The sequence below is a fragment of the Paramisgurnus dabryanus genome, chromosome 11 (assembly GCF_030506205.2).
Source record: "Paramisgurnus dabryanus chromosome 11, PD_genome_1.1, whole genome shotgun sequence".
Classification (NCBI taxonomy): Eukaryota; Metazoa; Chordata; class Actinopteri; order Cypriniformes; family Cobitidae; genus Paramisgurnus; species Paramisgurnus dabryanus.
In genome coordinates, this window is record NC_133347.1 from 32,839,226 (window position 1) to 32,857,460 (window position 18,235).

General features: G+C 36.3%; 2 protein-coding genes across 5 annotated transcripts in view; one reads left to right on the forward strand and one right to left on the reverse strand.

The window, feature by feature from the left end:
- gpr153 (G protein-coupled receptor 153) overlaps positions 1 to 13,940 on the forward strand; it is a 42,809-nt gene extending 28,869 nt beyond the window's left edge. The window contains exons 4-7 of one of the 4 annotated variants that reach the window (XM_065247834.1): positions 4,724 to 4,913; positions 8,078 to 8,107; positions 11,343 to 11,362; positions 11,646 to 13,940. In XM_065247834.1, the coding sequence (XP_065103906.1) occupies positions 4,724 to 4,913; positions 8,078 to 8,107; positions 11,343 to 11,362; positions 11,646 to 12,410 (1,005 nt within the window). In that variant the 3' untranslated portion in view covers positions 12,411 to 13,940. Of the gene's footprint in view, positions 1 to 4,723; positions 4,914 to 8,077; positions 8,108 to 8,559; positions 8,745 to 11,342; positions 11,363 to 11,645 lie in introns of all 4 variants that reach the window. The other 3 variants (XM_065247837.1, XM_065247833.1, XM_065247836.1) reach the window with 3 other exon arrangements.
- A 2,292-nt stretch (positions 13,941 to 16,232) lies between these two features.
- On the reverse strand, positions 16,233 to 17,618 carry her3 (hairy-related 3). Its single transcript, XM_065248002.1, has 4 exons — positions 17,546 to 17,618; positions 17,318 to 17,413; positions 17,092 to 17,173; positions 16,233 to 16,694 (listed from the first exon to the last, which is right to left on the reverse strand). The coding sequence occupies exons 1-4, from the start codon at positions 17,597 to 17,599 to the stop codon at positions 16,276 to 16,278; spliced, it is 651 nt and encodes a 216-aa protein (XP_065104074.1). The 5' UTR covers positions 17,600 to 17,618; the 3' UTR covers positions 16,233 to 16,275.
- Positions 17,619 to 18,235: the final 617 nt, after the last annotated feature.

The window sequence follows — 18,235 nt, forward strand, 5'->3', positions numbered from 1 at the left end:
GTAATTTTAGATTTCAGCATTTGCTTATTTACAGGGAACCATTTTTTTTTCTTTGACCACGGAGGGCTGGTGGTCTACAAAATTTTCTGGTAGATTATTTGGTCCCAGTCCGCCCCTGAGTTCCAGTGCTGTTTTACTGTACACTGCAGACTCAGGATGTGTGAAACAGGTTTAATGATATGTCAGTGTTATTAAAAGCCACTCTTATTAACAGCCTCTCTTATTAACAGCCTGTGTGGACTAAATGAAGTGGATAATTGTGGACCATTGGTCTTCTGGTTCGACTATCTTCATTACCGGTTATTAAAACAGAGAAATTTTACATTTGATTTCTTTGATGTTTAACTGATAACAATTAAAAAAACAAAAGCTTTTGAGTGTTGTCCCGTTGTAAAATTTGTGTTTTGTAAGGGTACACTACCCATTGTATTGTACTGTGATTTGCAGTGAAATTTTCTTTATTGCAATCCAGTGGCTTTACCAGCAGAGGTCATCATCTCCTAAAAATAAATAGGATTGATCTTTCTTTTGCCCTTTACAATTCCAGCAGTTTCATAGTCATTCTACACTCACCTAAAGGATTATTATGAACACCATACTAATACTGTGTTTGACCCCCTTCAGAACTGTCTTAATTCTACGTGGCATTGATTTAACAAGGTGCTAAAAGCATTCTTTAAAAATGTTGGCCCATATTGATAGGATAGCATCTTGCAGTTGATGGAGTTTTGTGGGATGCACATCCAGGGCACGAAGCTCCTTTTCCACCACATCCCAAAGTTGCTCTATTGGGTTGAGATCTGGTGACTGTGGGACCCATTTTAGTACAGTGAACTCATTGTCAGTGGTGTAGTCTACGTGATACGCAGGTATACGCCGTATACCCACTAGAAATGGTCAAGGATTTCCGTATACCCACTAAAAATAGCGCGAGGATGCGTAACAGCATGGTTTTGTGACATTTTTAAACTTTTAGTCATAATATAGATGTGAAGCACTGTCCATTAGCATGCTACACTTGCTACTTTAGCGGGTTGAAATACATATTAGGCTATATACTTCCTGCCGAACTGCGCGATCCGATCGGCGTATGAATTTCTATGAAATCAAATTACTATAGTGACGCGAAAGTGACTGGGGAGCAGACTGGTGTGGTTCCACAGGCGAGTGACAGCAAAGCACGCGAGAGCGACTCCAGATATCACATGGAGAAATCTGCTTTGAATCGCTTTCGCGGTACTTTGACATCACCAAGAGGTCTGCTTAGCGCCAAATGAAGTCGAACCTGCAGTGTAGCTGCTCACGCGACACTGTAAACAAGTCCATGTGGAGAAGTGAACGAGTGAAGCAGTGCTGCAACATAAAATCCATAGAGTTTACAACGCACATGTGAGTACAACATTTAAATCATCAGTCCAGTTTATTACTTTATCTGGAGGTAAGGCTCTAAATGCAATAAAATAAGCCCGTGATAATATCCTGATGGTTTTTAGCTGCCTTCAGTTCCTCTGCATGTTTGCTTGTGCTTCGAAGCAAAGACAGTGTTAAACTTTCCTTCTCTGTGTTCATCTATATATATATGTGTTCAAGATCATCTTGACAAGATGTATATGATCTTAAACTTCTGTGAGGAAATTCATGTCAATTTTTCTCCTTCAATGCATGTGTTTGCCACAGATTGAAGATTGTAAACAGTTTATTTAATTTTAATTAACAGTTAAGTAACTTTTGTTCCTGAGTTAGATGTTGATTAACACTAAACCAGTCTAAAAATCAGTCCAGTTTCCCCAGCTGTAAACCCATTTGCTCTAAAGTCTTTTTTTTTCTTATAATAAACTGACATGTTGAGAACACATTCAGTTTATGTGTTTATGAGTACACTTTCAGAATGCTCTTAGTTACATGAATATCTATACTGTATGCATCTGTGAGTGTGGTGGTGCTTATGAGGTGTCACGCTAGGACGAGTAAGCATAAGGGTGAGAGGGAAAAATCACAGTATACTCACTACAAAAATCTAGACTACACCACTGCTCATTGTCATGTTCAAGAAACCAATTTGAATTGATTCAAGCTTTGTGACATGGTGTATTATCCTGCTGGAAGTAGCCATCAGAGGATGGGTACACGGTGGTCATAAAGAGATGGACATGGTCAGAAACAATGCTCAGGAAGGCTGTGGCATTTAAACGATGCTCAATTAGCACTAAGGGGCCCAAAGTGTCCCAAGAAAACATCCCCCACACCATTACACCACCAGCCTGCACAGTGGTAATAAGGCATGATGGATCCATGTTCTCCTTCTGTTTACGCCAAATTCTGACTCTACCATCTGAATGTCTTAACAGAAATCGAGACTCTTCAGACCATGCAACATTTTCCCAGTCTTCAACTGTTCAATTTTGGTGAGCTTGTTCAAATTGTAGCCTCTTTTTCTTATTTGTAGTGGAGATGAGTGGTACCCGGTGGGGTCTTCTGCTGTTGTAGCTCATCCGCCTCAAGGTTGTGCGTGTTGTGGCTACACAAATGCTTTGCTGCATACCTCGGTTGTAACGAGTGGTTATTTCAGTCAGAGTTGCTCTTCAATCAGCTTGAATCATTCGGCCCGTTCTCCTTTGACCACTAGCATCAACGTGGCATTTTCGCCTACAGGACTGCCGCATACTGGATGTTTTTCCCTTTTCACACCATTCTTTGTGAACCCTAGAAATAGTTGTGTGTGAAATCCCAGTAACTAAGCAGATTGTGAAATACTCAGACCGGCCCGTCTGGCACCAACAACCATGCCACGCTCAAAATACTTAAATCAGCTTTCTTTCCCATTCTGACATTCAGTTTGGAGTCCAGGAGATTGTCTTGAGCAGGACCACACCCCTAAATGCATTGAAGCAACTGCCATGTGATTGGTTGATTAGATAATTGCATTAATGAGAAACTGAACAGGTGTTCCTAATAATCCTTTAGGTGAGTGTAGATCAGTGTAACTAGTTTCCTCAAACTAGTTTCTTTTAATAACTAATTAAAATTGAAGTGATGCTCGAGAAAACAAACACTTCCAGAATATAAATTTGAGATTTTATTTATTTGAATAGTGTAATGTGTAATATAAATACAATTAATCCTGGAGCTGAAAATCATATTCCAATACATGTCATCATTGCAAAAATATACTTTAATATTTCATACCCCCACATATTTCATATATTCCATAAGTTTCACCTGCTACCGGCAGAGGTGCTAGTAAACGCATCTGTGGGATGTATTTGGGAGAATAGACAAAGGACCTAAACAGTTGTATGGGTTGGAGGATTGGTTGTAAATGCGCTGATATATGCACAAACATATTCAAGGCAGCTGTTATTGAGAAAGGGTTTAAAACAGTAGGATTCATATCTTAGTGTTTCACAAGTTCAGACTTACAAATAAGACATAATTAATTATATGGGTATTTGGCATGCTTTGCGAGAGGAGGGCTCTGAGCTCAATATTAGGCCCAACACCAGAACACCCCTGTATTCAGGTTAGGAAGTAACTAGGTGGGTGTGATGAGACGGGGTGGTTGAAGGATGCTAAGAACTGTGGAGGAACATGTGTGAGTTGACTGCATGTCTATATAGGCTTCCACTTATGCTGATCTGGTCTGGATACTGGTCATCAGTGGCGTGTTTACCATTTTGGGGGCCCTAAGCAAAGTCCAAGGACCTGGGGCCCCCCATGCCCCAACATTAAGAAAAAAATTATTGGTTTAAAAATACAAATAGTGCCCATTGTCTTATTCAAAAGAATAAAGAATCATTATCTGTCAAAAACATAAAGGTCTTGGTTTTACCGCAGTGGTTTCCAAACTTTTTCCAAAAGGCCTCCCTTTTGTACAGAAATATATTTTTAAGCCTATCTCAGATATATCCTTTGCTGGCAAATTCCTTATAGGATGTATTTAAAATGATGTAATTAATACAGTACTGCAACTTCAGTGTGTGATCTTACCACGCAGACTTTTTATAACTCTGCAATCATTAAATAAAAAATCATTAAATAAGTTAACCGCTTGTGGACAGTAGGGGGCCCCCCAAGCCCGTGGGGCCCCAAGCAATTGCATGGTTTGCGTGGTGGGTAAACACGCCACTGCTAGGCATAATTACAAGATGGTTTGGTGGATTATTTGAATGTGCTCCTCCCGAACTTTTGTTAATGAAACATCATTTTGTGTATCATTTTGTTAATCCCTTGTGCTTGAAGATCACTGATAACATCCAGCAGATTATTCACTTAATTCACACACACACTTTATCAATTTTAAACTGTTGGGATCCCTTCAGAAAACTTCTTCATTGAGGACAAAATAATCATGCCCTTAAACATCCAGTCGTTTTGATGTTTTTATCCATTTCATACAGACACTTTTCCTGACAGGTGTGTTTGACAGAACTTTTCCATGCCTCTGTACTTGTGAAGAAGGAAAGTAATAAAAATGACCCAACAATAATGTGTATATGTATGTTATACTGTACAAATAAATTGGCGTAATCAAACAGAGATTCTTGGTTCTCTTTGAGTTTCCCATTGGCCAGTCTTGCTCTTATAATCATAAGACCATTCATCTGTTCATGTGTCATCATAGTTGAGTGTATAGAAGTTGTATTACCTGTGTATCAAAATAATTTAGTGTCTGTTTTACAATTCATATCCATACATAAATAACACTTCATTGTGTCTTAATCAGGTGGTGAGCTTTGCAAGCTTGAAGTTTGATCGCTCCTATAGCTGGATGGTCCTGTGTGTCCTCTGGTGCTCTATAGCACAATCCATCCTGCTCCCAATGTTCCTGTGGGCTTGTGATCGCTACAGGGCAGACGTCAAGTTGGTCTGGGAGAAATGCGTGGCCATCATGTCCAACGATGATGTGGATGAAGGTACAGACCCTTAGGCTTCCTTTGCCATTTTAAAACAGCTTGAAACATGCTATAGTATTGTACTACGTATAGCTTATACTAGACGGTACACACAACAGTATATGTTTCAACTTTTTGCTTCTCAGCTAATATTTTGTTACAGCTCTGTAGTAGAATTAAGCGTGCAACATTGCTCAATAGAAGTTTGAAAAGCTGAAATAAAAATTAGACATGGGTGCATTGAGCAAATGACCCCTGCTTGTAAAATGCTAGTACGCTAAATACTAATTGGCTTATATAGTATGATAGTATGCCAAGTCTCAGAGTTTGGCTACACATTTTGGTTTTTATTTACTTTGTACTCACACAAATTGTTGAATTCGCATTGGGTGTGTACGCCCCATTAGAGAGAAAAAAAGAAATCAAAAATGTTGAGTAATTGCATATTTCCTATGATACACTACTGTTCAAAGGTTTATAGTCATCTGACTGAAATGTTTTTATTATCTTAAAAAAAATTTCATTAGAAGGCATCAGTGTACACGTTTAAAACAACTTTTAGAGACATAAATATCCTTGGGTGACTTTGGGTGTTTTGAAAAGCGCCTTTAATAAAATATAGTTAAATATTTTTTAGGATGTTTTCACAGAGAGCGTTTGGAGGGCTCAAATGAACTAGGAGAGCAGTTCAGGGGGTATATGTAAACCAAGTGATCTAAGACCGCCCTAAAAGGACCCAAAAGTGAACCGAACTCAGACCACGTCCGGAGGTACGGTTTGCTTTTGGGTTCTTTTGTGGTTCGATTTCTTTTTGATATGTGAAATCAATGAGGTTCAGGTCCACTTTACATGTCGTTTTGACATTGTATCAAAATCAACTGCTTCACAGAAAGTTTTTATTTTTATTTAAAAAATTATTTCACAAGATCCAAGCCGAAGAACAGACATTTAATCTGGAAAGGCAAGTTATTCAATTAAACAATAGCGGACAGAACAGCAGGCTGAATAGATGTCTGTACGTTAAAAGTAATATTATCAGTTATTTAAACGATAAACCATCGCATACAGAACTTACCTGGAAGGTTGAATAGTCTAAATTAACCGAACATACCAACTAGCGTGAAGTTCGCATACTCGTCATTCCTAGGGGTGTTACGATTCTCCAAATCCTCGATTCGGTTACATTTTCGATTCTCGATTTTTACATATTTTTTGAAAGACAAAAATTATATGCAATTATTTATTATTATTATTATAGTTAATTTTATTTATTTATTTATTTTAATATTATTATTAACATTAACATGCACATTGCACAACTCCCATGGGGGTTTTTGGGCTTCACTTAACGCGAAAGCTTGTAGAAAGAGGATTTTTCTTGCACGCACATGGACTTAATGCGCATGTCTTGTACTCCTAGCATCTGAAATAAATCCAGCATCACAAGCAGCTGCGCTTCTTTCTGTCTCACGTGCACGCGCTCTCGCATCTGTCCGAAGTCTAAACATAAACTAAAGTAGTAATCCTTACGTATTTGTTCAGTTTTATGCATTTCATGCGAGCTGAGGCAAACTGTCCCTTTTGTTTAAAATATAACCGGCTGCATCTTTGCGCCTCCCTCACTCGCGCACGTGCAGAGAGCTGCGCTCTGTCCAAAGTCAGATCACTAGTAATCCTGTTTATGATATGCATTTCAAGGAGTTGTAGCAATACATCCCTCGTATTTAAAATATGATAGCGTTCCGCTGGACCTATGTTTTTAAAGGCATCTCTGAGAGTTTTTTTCGCTCACTTGGCAAGCCGACCGGACATAACATGGGGGCGTGGCAGCATCGACGATCCCATTTTTTAATTCGAAGTTCGAAGTTGTGACTTAATTTCGACCGATTTCGATTTAAAAACGATTTTAAAATCATGACACCCTTAGTCATTCCACATTACTGAATCCATTAATTACATAATTACAGAAGCAGCATATGACTGACTCTTGCGGCTGTAGACGGTAATGATGTCTCTTGCCTCATAAATGTCAAAATTAATTCATACTGACTTACAAGGCGCACATGATTGTAAGACGCAGCACCAGCCAAGTTATGAAAAAAACGTGGCTTGTAGACCGAAAAATACGGTAGTTTACTATTATTTTACAAGTATTACTAAGGAATGAGCAGGTGACCCTAAACTTCTTACCAGTGGTGTATCTTTTTTTAAGAGTAAAAACACCTTTCAAATTAGATCCAAAATGTAAATCAGTGATGAATTATTGTGTTTATCATGTGACCTGGATTTGTTAGTTGGATGGATGTTATGTGTGCAAAGGTTTTTCTTGAAATATTCAATATGCATTGCCTATGATACACTTAAAAGACTTCATAAGCAAGTGTCTTTTTGCAGTGTATGAATTTTTATAGTAGTATATGTGTTATCCACGCAAAATTCCCTTGAAGAAAAACTGTGGTTACTGTAAACAAAAATTATTTAAGTCTGTAAATTTTAGCACTACTTTATAATATGTTAATGCAACAAAAGCATATATTTATAAAAATAAATATTAACATACGACGTTTCAGTCATTTACACAGAGTTTCACGTGTAAATCAGTAATTGATTTTCGAGATCAATATAACATAAAAAAAGATGCGGGCTAATCACCACAACAGAGACGTTTTAAGTCTTTCTGATCTCATTTCCACAAAACCCAAGCTAAGATCTTTACTCAAATATAGAGGTGGCACAGAGCAATCTTAATTCAACAATGTAAAGACCGTGGTCTTTTCTGCGTCAGCTCATTGCTTCTCATTGCGTGTTTATGACCTGTTTGTTGCAGATTTGTACCTGCACCACTGGCCAATATGCTATAGTTACTACAGTTATTGTTACTAGAATAAAACTGTGGTATTAGCCATCACTCATGTCATTCTCATTCAGTACCTTAAAAATGAAAGAATCTGCAGGAAAATTATTACTTAAAACAGCAGAAAATGTGTTCACAAAAGTAAATTTCTCCAAGTTAAATTTTAAAAAGACAAGGTCACATGATAAGTTTTCATCACAACCTATTTAGCAAACTGAGGCTGTCAAAATGAGATTGAGATGTTAAATGTTGTGCTTCTGTGATCCCATAAAATATTATCTAGAGATGGATTTTGTGATCATAACTTGACTAGTCCTCTGCTTCTTTCCAGACGGTTTGCCTTGTGTAACACAACTCAGTTGTATGTATAAGGGTTGTTTGTTGTTGTCGTGTCCCACTCGAGTGCATGCTAAGCTGCCTGTGCTACAAGCTATATTTTCATTTTATCATCCTGCTGTGTCGCCATTTTGCCATTTTTTTTTTTTTAGATCAGCATTTCACACTGCCCTACAACTGCATTTAATGATCTACAAAAAAGTTATTGTTTTAGAGAATCCAATTTTAAAAGGTTAGAAAAAATACGTTGCTCTGGATGTGTCAAGAGCTTTTCTCCATTGCCAAATAGCAACAGTCATTCATAATACTCACTACGAAACATTTAAAAAATGTAATGCGGACCCCAAAAATAAAGCTTTAATTGTTTACCCTCCTCCCCTTCGTCCGTCCGTCTGTCTGTCTGTCTGTCTATGTATTTTCAGCACGTTTATTTTTAATCCTGATACATACATACATATATGCTTTCTGCGTTTGCAGAAAACAGCCAGGATGGAGGCATTCATCAGGACTTAATATATGACAGACCATTTGACTATAGCTCCGCAGCTGATATCATGACGGTAGACCGTATTGCCAAGTACGAATTCTCAACCTTAGAAAGGGGGGGCTTCCAGGGTTATCCATTGAGGGACCTTCAGGAAGATAAAATGCACTATTTGCAGGTATATTTCCATTGATTTTATTTTCAGCTTGCTTTATTATTAACTACAAATGTGCATGCTGCCTTGGCCCTCCTCCTCAAAGAGACATTATATGATTATAATATTTCACTGCAGTCGTTTTACATTATCCAACTATCACAATTGCACATAAAAAACAGGTCACACTTTACAATAAGGTTGTATTTGTAAACATTAGTAAATGCATTAGCTAATATGAACAGTAGTTTTTAAAACAATTATTAACTTTGTTAAAGTGATTTAATAAGGCCAATACAGTTATTTGTGTTAGTTCATGGTGCATTAACTAATGTTAACAGTTACAACTTTTGATTAAAAATGTATTAGTAAATGCTGAAATTAACATGAATTAATAAATGCTGTAGAGGTATTGTTCATTGTTTGTTCATGCTAGCTAATGCATTAACTAATGTTACCAAATACAACCTTATTGTAATGTGTTATCAAAAAATAATATGAAAAATATGAGCAACCATAAGCTTTGGTGTCCCTGTAGGCTTGCCGTCACAGACCCATGACTTTTTGGTTAATATGCTAAAGTCATCAAAACAATAAAAGCAATAAACTTTTCCAATACTAACTGACTTGTGGCGCAGTTGATGCGATGCAGTTCAAAAACACAATTATGTTTTTTTCTAAGAGCCTGTGCTACGAGGTATAAAAAATAATAATACCCAAACATCAAGTCGGTTTTAGAGCTGTGTAATGCTCTTCAAACTTTTAACCTTCTTTTGTATTATTACTTCACATACAGCCCATGAGTACCCACTACTAACCTTAACATGTAACCTTTATCTGACCTGACTTATCCATTCATTCATTATTTGTAATAATTGGCTGGCTGTAATGAAAACGTGGGACTTTGTGGTTAAATGTGGAGATTAAGCCATACGTGTGTATTGCCTAGCACTTCCCAAAGCTCTGCTGGACACCCTGCAGTTTCCATTGCTGATTTTATTGTTCAATAAATTGCATGAAACTATTTTTCCTCAGAAAATCAAAAAAGATATATATATATATCATTGTGTTTTAAAAAGATGTTGCATCAAAACACTGATGCTTATTGATAAAGAACTCGAGATCTATGTGCCAAACTAGTTGGCATCATTTGAGTACTGAATCCCAGTTCTTAATGAATGTCACCAGTGTTTTGCATCATTATCATCATCACTGTTAAGTATCAGAAGGTCATCATGATTTTTGGGAAGTACAAGCTGTTATTTCTTGCTTTCAAACCATTAGAGCATTGCAGAAAACAAGAGAAGCAAAGAGCATGAGCTGTTAAATAAACATATCACATAAATAATGATTATTAAAAAGATTAATAGGCCTACTTTTATTTCAGCCTATCCTGAAGTTTGTTAAAGACTAACATATCAGTAAAATAAATACATCAGTGTTTTAATGAAACTACTCTCTGAGCCATGTTGAATTTTATAATAATGCTTTGCTTCCCTCTGCTGGCCAGAGTGCATTCATGAACACGATATGGATGAGACCTGTAGATCGTCTTGCTTGTTTACGCCTGGTATTAAGATATTAGGAAGGTATTTGGTCGACGAGAAAGACCCATGCCCATTCACACCTGGTGTGGCTTTAATCCGTCACTTTTGTCCACTTTTGAACACATCTGATTACTTCGAGGGGATGGTCTATGGGTGAGTCGTTGAAACTGGTGTGGGAGAAATGGCGGGATAAAGTTAATGCACAACTATGCTCGTGCCTAAACACGCTGTGCAACGTCGTTTTGTACATGTTTATGTAAGAGCTTTCTCAGATATTTCTGTTTTTATTTTATTACATTATTTTTTATTGTAGCGCTTTGGGTCTAAGAAAAGCACATTATAAATAAAATGCATTATATTATTATTATTATTATTATTATGATTAATTATCAAAGACTACGCTGAAGTCAGGGCTTATGGCTGCTAGATTATGGGCAACATCATAATCACGATTATTTAACGTGATAACTCTGTGATTTTGAAAACATGCATTTATTTAACTTTTTTTATTAAGTAAGCGTTGCAATATAGGCTCCATGTGTCAAAGCAGTGGTGCTTTTGGAGTGCTTTTACAAACACATTGGTCCAGCAGCACGCAATTTATATTTTAATTGCACAATAATTGTTTTACATCGATAATGTGTTTTTTTTTTTTAGATCAATTTTTAAAAACGTTTAATTGCACAGCCCTACATCGGATCCGATAAACATTGTGCTCGGTACATCACGAATTAGATCAGGGCAGGCGGTCTTTTGTGTCTGTTAGAATAACATCGTCTACACTAAAGCAATCATGTCGAATGAATTTTCGACTACCTCTTAATGGGGTCGAAAGTGGACGAGCTCAAAACTTTTACACCACATTTACACCTGCATTTAGCGTCGTACAACTTGTGATCCGATTGCCCAAAACGCATCTTAATACCAGGTGTGAACAGGACCATAAGCTGCTGTCCCATCCCTGCATTAACCAATACCAGCCGCTTTCGTGCAAGGCTTGTGCTGTACATGCTTTAAATAGTATTTAAATTTCTTTCAAATACTAAAAACCCATTTTTATGTCTTTCCCGTGTAGTCCTCAGAACAATGTGGAATGTGAGTATTTGTAGAATAAGTTATTATTTAAACAACGACAACTTTACCATTTTGTAGGGGGATTTATAATAAAAAATGAATACTAATAGGTTACTACTTTAGAGTGAAATCAGGCCTGTGTTGCCATCACAAGTGTTGTTGTTAACGAGACTAATATTTACTAATATTAGCTATACTGTATATTAGCATCGTGTTGTAGTCTAGCTGTCTAAACTGGAAAGCAGTAATTTGTCCAGTATTGCTCTTTGTAATTGACGGCTCATTATTCTCTGTATTACTAAAGGTGCCGCCTACAAGAAGATACTCCCACGACGAAACCGACATGTGGACCACCGGTCAGATTCCGTCTTACCTGCACCGCTGGGGCTCCACGGAGGACATTATTGGCATCCCGCAGTACAGCTCGCCGCGCCACGAGAGACGTCGAAGCAGTCCGGCAGCTTACCACGATCAGAGCCACGCTCACCGCAAACGGAGACGTTCAGAGGACTCGCATTCGCTCAAGCAGATTCCGCGAGTCGAGCGTTATGAGGACGATTTAAAGTGCTTCAGCCGCGATGAAGTGATCAATTTCATCGATGAGACGCCGTTGGCCAGTCCGATGCGAAGCCCGCGACGCGCATCGGCAATTTCTCTCGTACCCGAGACGTTCGAGCAGCGCGTCGTTTTATTACCGCATTTCCCGCTCACGCATTTTGAGCGCGAGCCTCAAGCGTTGAGACGATACTTTGAGCGCGGCCAGTGTGCCGCACTAACGGAAAACCCTCAGGATTTTTTGAGAAAGTCGAAGGAAGGCGACGAGAGCTCGGGCACGACGGGATTACACGAACACGTGTCAGAGATGGTTACGTCGGATCCGAGCGCGCGGACAGGTGATCAGTCCTGTTCGACACTGAGGACAGCACGGGTGGACGTACCTGGTTGGGCGGATCAGAAGCACCTGTATAAAGGCGAAAACAAGGGAAGCACAAACAATTTTATAAGCTCGCAGTCTGCGTCGTCAGGCTACATAAATTTTCCCACCGAATCTATAGGATCCACAAACTAAAGAACAGTTTTTAAATAGCTCCTGCTATGGTCAATAGTATTCTAACTTTGGTTAAGTGGAATGACTCTTAGAAAATGGGCTCTTGAGCGCGGAGATATGATGATTGATCAAATTGCATATGTGTTTCTGATATAGCACTGTATTGCTTTATTTTGGGTTGATATTCCAGTAAACAGTTGTCTAAGAAACTTTCTAAATCATTTTAGACCCTGCATTTAAAATCCTCAAAGGTCTTAGTTGTGGAAAGGGTCTAAATTTGTTTACACCACATTACCACTCACAGAAGGTATAGCAGACTCATTTTTAGTGTTTTGTTGTTTCTAATGGTGTGGCATGGTTTTAATTATTTTTGTTAAACTAGGCTATTTTGTTATATTGTTTAAATTTGAAAATGGTAAAATTTTGAAAGCACATGGTTCTCCTTGTAAATCCTGTTTTGTTTCAGAAAATGGTTTTAAAAGATTTTCCGTTAAGTGCTTTGTGAAGATTGAAATGGATATCTGTTGTCTGGTGGGCCACAACAAAATGTGAGAATATTTACAAAAACACCCATAACCAGCAGCACATTTAACAAAGCAAGTTGGATATTTTTTTTTGGTACAGTAGAGCTTTATCATTAAAAACTTGTATAATTTGTAATTGTACTATATATACACATTTTCTATACAAATTTCAAATTTTTGTTAATTTGTGTTTAAAAAAAATTGTCAGCATCTTCTTATTAACAGCCAGATGAAATACATGCATATTGACTGGTACTTGATGGCTTGCCTGGGCAGCTTTATATTGGACATGGTTCACATCGTGTAGCGTTTTATGAGATTTTCAGCTGGATTAACCCCCTGCTTCTGGACACACACATATACAATGTAATACACCCTGCAGTGAGGACATCCATAAGAGTCTTCCTTTTTATCATTTCTTTTTTTTTCATGCAGGCTTCTGGAGACAGAGTCAGATGTTACATCATCGGGATGGCTTTAAAATGAATGTGTCTAATGTGACTGGTATTTGGTTAAATATTTTGAGACTAATTTCAAATTGTTTGCAAAGTAAAATGGCCTATCAATTCATTGTATGTAGCATTAAAATTATAAAAAGGAGAAATTTGAGGTGGAAAGTATCACTGTAGCAGTAGCTCAGTTAGTTTTTGGAATAGTTTGAAATACAAGTGCATTTAAACCTGTTTAGATTAAGAATAACTTATTCCATTATAATACATTTTTCAACTGGCTGAAGGTGCATTTGAAAACTGATTGTTGTTATTGTTAAAATTATTTTAATTTTATAGGTTCAAACATTTCCACCTCTGCATACAGCACAGTGTTTCATATTATGTGTCATATAGTGTAATATATCTCTGACTCTTTCCAAATGTTTTTACTCTCTGGTATTTAAACAGAAGGTCATGCAGGTGTTTTGAAGAATCGAACACATACACGTAATACTGTGGATTTTCCTTTCAGTGATCACAGTTTAAAAGTCACGTTTAAAGGATGATGACAAATAAAAATTTACTGTTTAACAGTTTTTAAAAGTTTTTCATTTCTTTTTGTTGAAGGACATTTAAACATAATTTATTATTTTATCAATTAACCATTTTGCTCTTGGCTCTTGTAGCTTGATCTCTTATATTTAAGTTGCATTATTTTTACTAATTTATAATCACTCTGTCTCTGACCACCATTCACCACCTTTAGACCTAAGAGCAAAGGATTATCCATCATTAGAAGTTTGTTTACTTTAAAACAAGATATGTTGAGACATTGGAAGTTGTTGACCACAAAAAAGAGCACAATAGTTGTATAAGCAATCACATATAAAAATGAAAAATATTCAAGTTCAGTTTAGTAAGGAAATTGAAAACATTTTTTCAAGTATACTTTCTGTAGTAACCATATATTAATGCAGTACTATTATATTTGTAAGTGTAAATGTCAATACACCATTTATAATAATTGAAACTATACTGTGGGAAAAGGAATCAACAAAACACCATGTCTAAAAAAATTTAGTTTTACAAGAGAATTCTCGACAAATCAAAGTAGCAAGTGCATTCGAACTTACCAAACATCCAAAGCATATTTAGAATAATAATTGATTAATTATATACGAATTATACCAGGGGTGGGGAACCCTGGTCCTGGAGGGCCACTGTCCTGCAGAGTTTAGTTCCAACCCTTATTAAACACACCTGAAAAATCAAATAAAAGTCTTCAGGATTAATTGGAAATGAAATTCAGGAGTGTTTGATTAGGGTTGGAACTAAACTCTGCAGGCCAGTGGCCCTCCAGGACCCAGGGTTCCCCACTCCTGAATTATACTTATGTCAAACTAACTAAATAAATTTATGTATGTATGTGTGTATATATATATATATAAGCTATGATATATACAGTAAGAGCAAGATACAATTCCTCAGACCGCCATGTTGGTCACTTCCTATGGGCGGTGTACTTCTCAGCACGGCTCAGCTGCAAAGTACAGGTCTCCAGTCTGTACTGATTTTATAATCTGTGCGGTCTGTGCTCTTCTTATGTTAAACTGACAAGGCACATTTTTTTTTGTCAAATCAACTCAATTGAATAGAGAATTTTAGAGAAATTCAGAACATCAAACATTTTAATCTGATAAAGATAAGAGGATTGAAGCAGATCTCATATGTTAACCTACTACAATTATTTATTTATTCGGTAACACTTTACAGTAATGTTGTATTTGTTAACATTGCTTAATGCATTAGCTAACATTAACTAAAAATAAACTAATAGAGCATTAATTATTCTAACTTCATTATAATTTCCCCATTTTGTAATGAAAAGTCAAAACTGTTAAAAAGGTCTAAATGCTAAAAACTACACCGTTCATTGTAAATGTTGTTCATGTTAGCTAATGCATTTACTAATGTTAACAAATTAAGAGTTTCGTTGCAAAACGAGATAACTCCGTTTTTGTAATTTTTCAGAAATCTCGTTTTTTGGTTGTGCATTCCAATTAATATCAATTCAACTGCAGTTGGTGTGTTTGGATGTAAACCTTCATAACTTAAAAAATACAGCTAAGTATCACCATAAAACAAAATAAAAAAATAATAATAAACATGTTTTGACCAAAATGTTAAAAACGGAGTTATCTCCTTTTGCAACGAAACTCTTCAAATACAACCTCACTGTAAAGTGTTACAGATTATTTCTTTGTTAACTTACATTTACAGCTTTCTTGTGAATTTGATTTAATCATTACCAAGATCATAACATCTGAATTCTGCACTGCAATTATTCTTGCTGTAACAATTTACAATAAGGGCTCTTACATTAACATTACTCAATGCATTAGCTAATGGAATTATTAATTTACCATAAACTAATGCTAACAGTTATTGTTGATTTTTTTTTATTATGCATTCTTGTTTTGAAATATTGCCACATATGCTTATCAAAGATACCAATATAAAGTTAAACTTAATTTCTGGTATTATTTTTGTACTGTCTGTCGTGTAAATTCATTGCTTTACCAACATATTTATGTACAACAGCGTATTAATATAGTTTGTAGTAATAGTTTCTGAAATAAAGTAGGGAAGGTACAAATTCGTAAGTGTTAAGGCTTTTCGGTAATTTATGAACGGTTTTACGTGTTACTTAACGATGCTTTTGAAAGTAAAGTAGAGATTTAAACTGACACCTAAAACTCAATTTACAGACTTTTCTGTGGGTGAATACATTTGTAAAAAAGGGCACATTTAATCATTTTTTTTATTATTAAAATAAAAATTTGCGATAACTATACAAAAATAAGATCTACATATACAGTGCATGAAAAAATAGAAATTATTAACATATTCTTAACATTCAGTATTAACATTTTACCATGGCCGCCAATAATTCTGTTTCAATACCCCAAAATGTTGCTGATCAACATTAGCATTTTTAAGGCTGACGTGTCTGGTTTTCTTTATCTTGGATCTAGGGGTCTCAACCTGTGCGAAGGATATTTTCTCTGCATCGCAAATCCCCATCCTCTTTGGCGAATATCTGTCTAAATGTAGCTGAATATTGTGCAAAGGAGCGTTTGTTTGGCGCGATTGACGCTGTACGTTTGACGCGTCGCTCTCCGCGGTACTGAAATGATGAACTCTGGATTCTGTAAGTCCGTTCGTAAGACTGGCCAGGATCGACTGTGATTCCCGGTCTGTGTCCGACATGATAAGATATTGACTGACACCAGCAAGACAACTTCTGTAGCCAGCTTGATATTCAGGAGTGTCACAGTATATGGAGGTTCCTGTATTGACAGAAATTCACATTTAGTATGTGCAAGTGTTTTCCAATCATTCATGAATAATAATAAAATAAGTCACTGTCGTTCAAAACCTTGGACACCTTTTTTAATTTCTAGATATTATTTATGTCTCATTTTGTTTTGATGGTCCCATTTAGACGTTCTGTTGACTAATTCTGCATGTATTAGTTGAGTAATGTGTTTAGCAGAGTAAGTTGACGTAGTCAGAAAAAAAATGTCTATTAAGGGATCATCACAAAAAAGTGTTTCAAGTATTTAAGCATAAGCCATTTAGGTCAAAAGATATTGAATATCATGAAAAACATAAATTCAGCAAAATGTGTCCAAACTCTTGAAGGTGTGTAATAAGAATGAAGATTATTTTTAGTGCGACACAAACCTCTCCCTGTGTTTTGCAGATATTTCAGATGCTTCACAGTCAGTTCCAAAATATCAGCCTTTTCCAATTTTCGTTTGCGTATCTAAACAATACAACACACATGTTAATGAACACATCACTTATGAGACAGAGATTAAAAACTATTGCTTTACAAATTGAATTACGGGCATAATCCAAAACAGAAAAACTGATTTAATCTTGTTTAAAAGTTAAAAGGTTTGCTTACATTGTTAGAATAGACGGTTTCTAGGAGAATCTTCAGTTGATTTAAACATTTATTGATTCGTGCCCTTCTTTTCTTTTCCATCAGTGGTTTGGAAACCTGAAGGACAAAATTATGTATTATATTATAAACGATAAGCACATTGAAAAACATTTAATAAACTATTTATATTTTTATAAAATATTTATTCGATATAATTCACAATATAATTCACGTAACCAAATGTATTACCTTTTTTACGGGCTGAGCTTTTGCTGTAACCACGGTTTCCGATTTTGCAGCCATTTTCCTGTAAGATGCTTGATTTGCTGGTGGAGTGAAGGATTCTCCCGTGTGTGTTGGCTTATAAAGAGAGACTCGTTTAACATCTCAATGCACTGTGCACATCATTGGTGCGCAACCGAGATCTATTTAGCTTCACTCGGCTGGACAGCCAATCAGCATTAAGTTTACCTTTTAATATCTAACTTTATCAACAACAACAAAAAAGATGCGAGTTTGGCAGTTTCCCACTTTGTTTTTCAAGATGTGGGAACTATTTGCAAACTGTAGTAAAAGTAGAAGTTTAAAAGTAAAAATATTCAGATGAAATGGAAACGTTTATTAGTTGGCCATATACTGTCATGATGTTACAAGTATTTCCTTTGTAATTGTTTTCTTTTTAATAAGTAAGCTTTATATGGACATTTTAAATGTAAATATGGACATAAAAATACGAACTAGTTTTAAGCGATCGTCGTGTGGGGTGAAAAGTACCGAGTATTACAGAAGCACCGTTAAATGGCAAATGTTACAAAAAGCAGGCGAGATGTGGAAAATTAGTTTTGCCCATTCATCCCTTTATCCTGAAGTTTCACGCCACATTGGGGCAGGCAGCACCGTGGAAATCTTTTTCGTGTCTTCACACGGTGGCAATTTTCT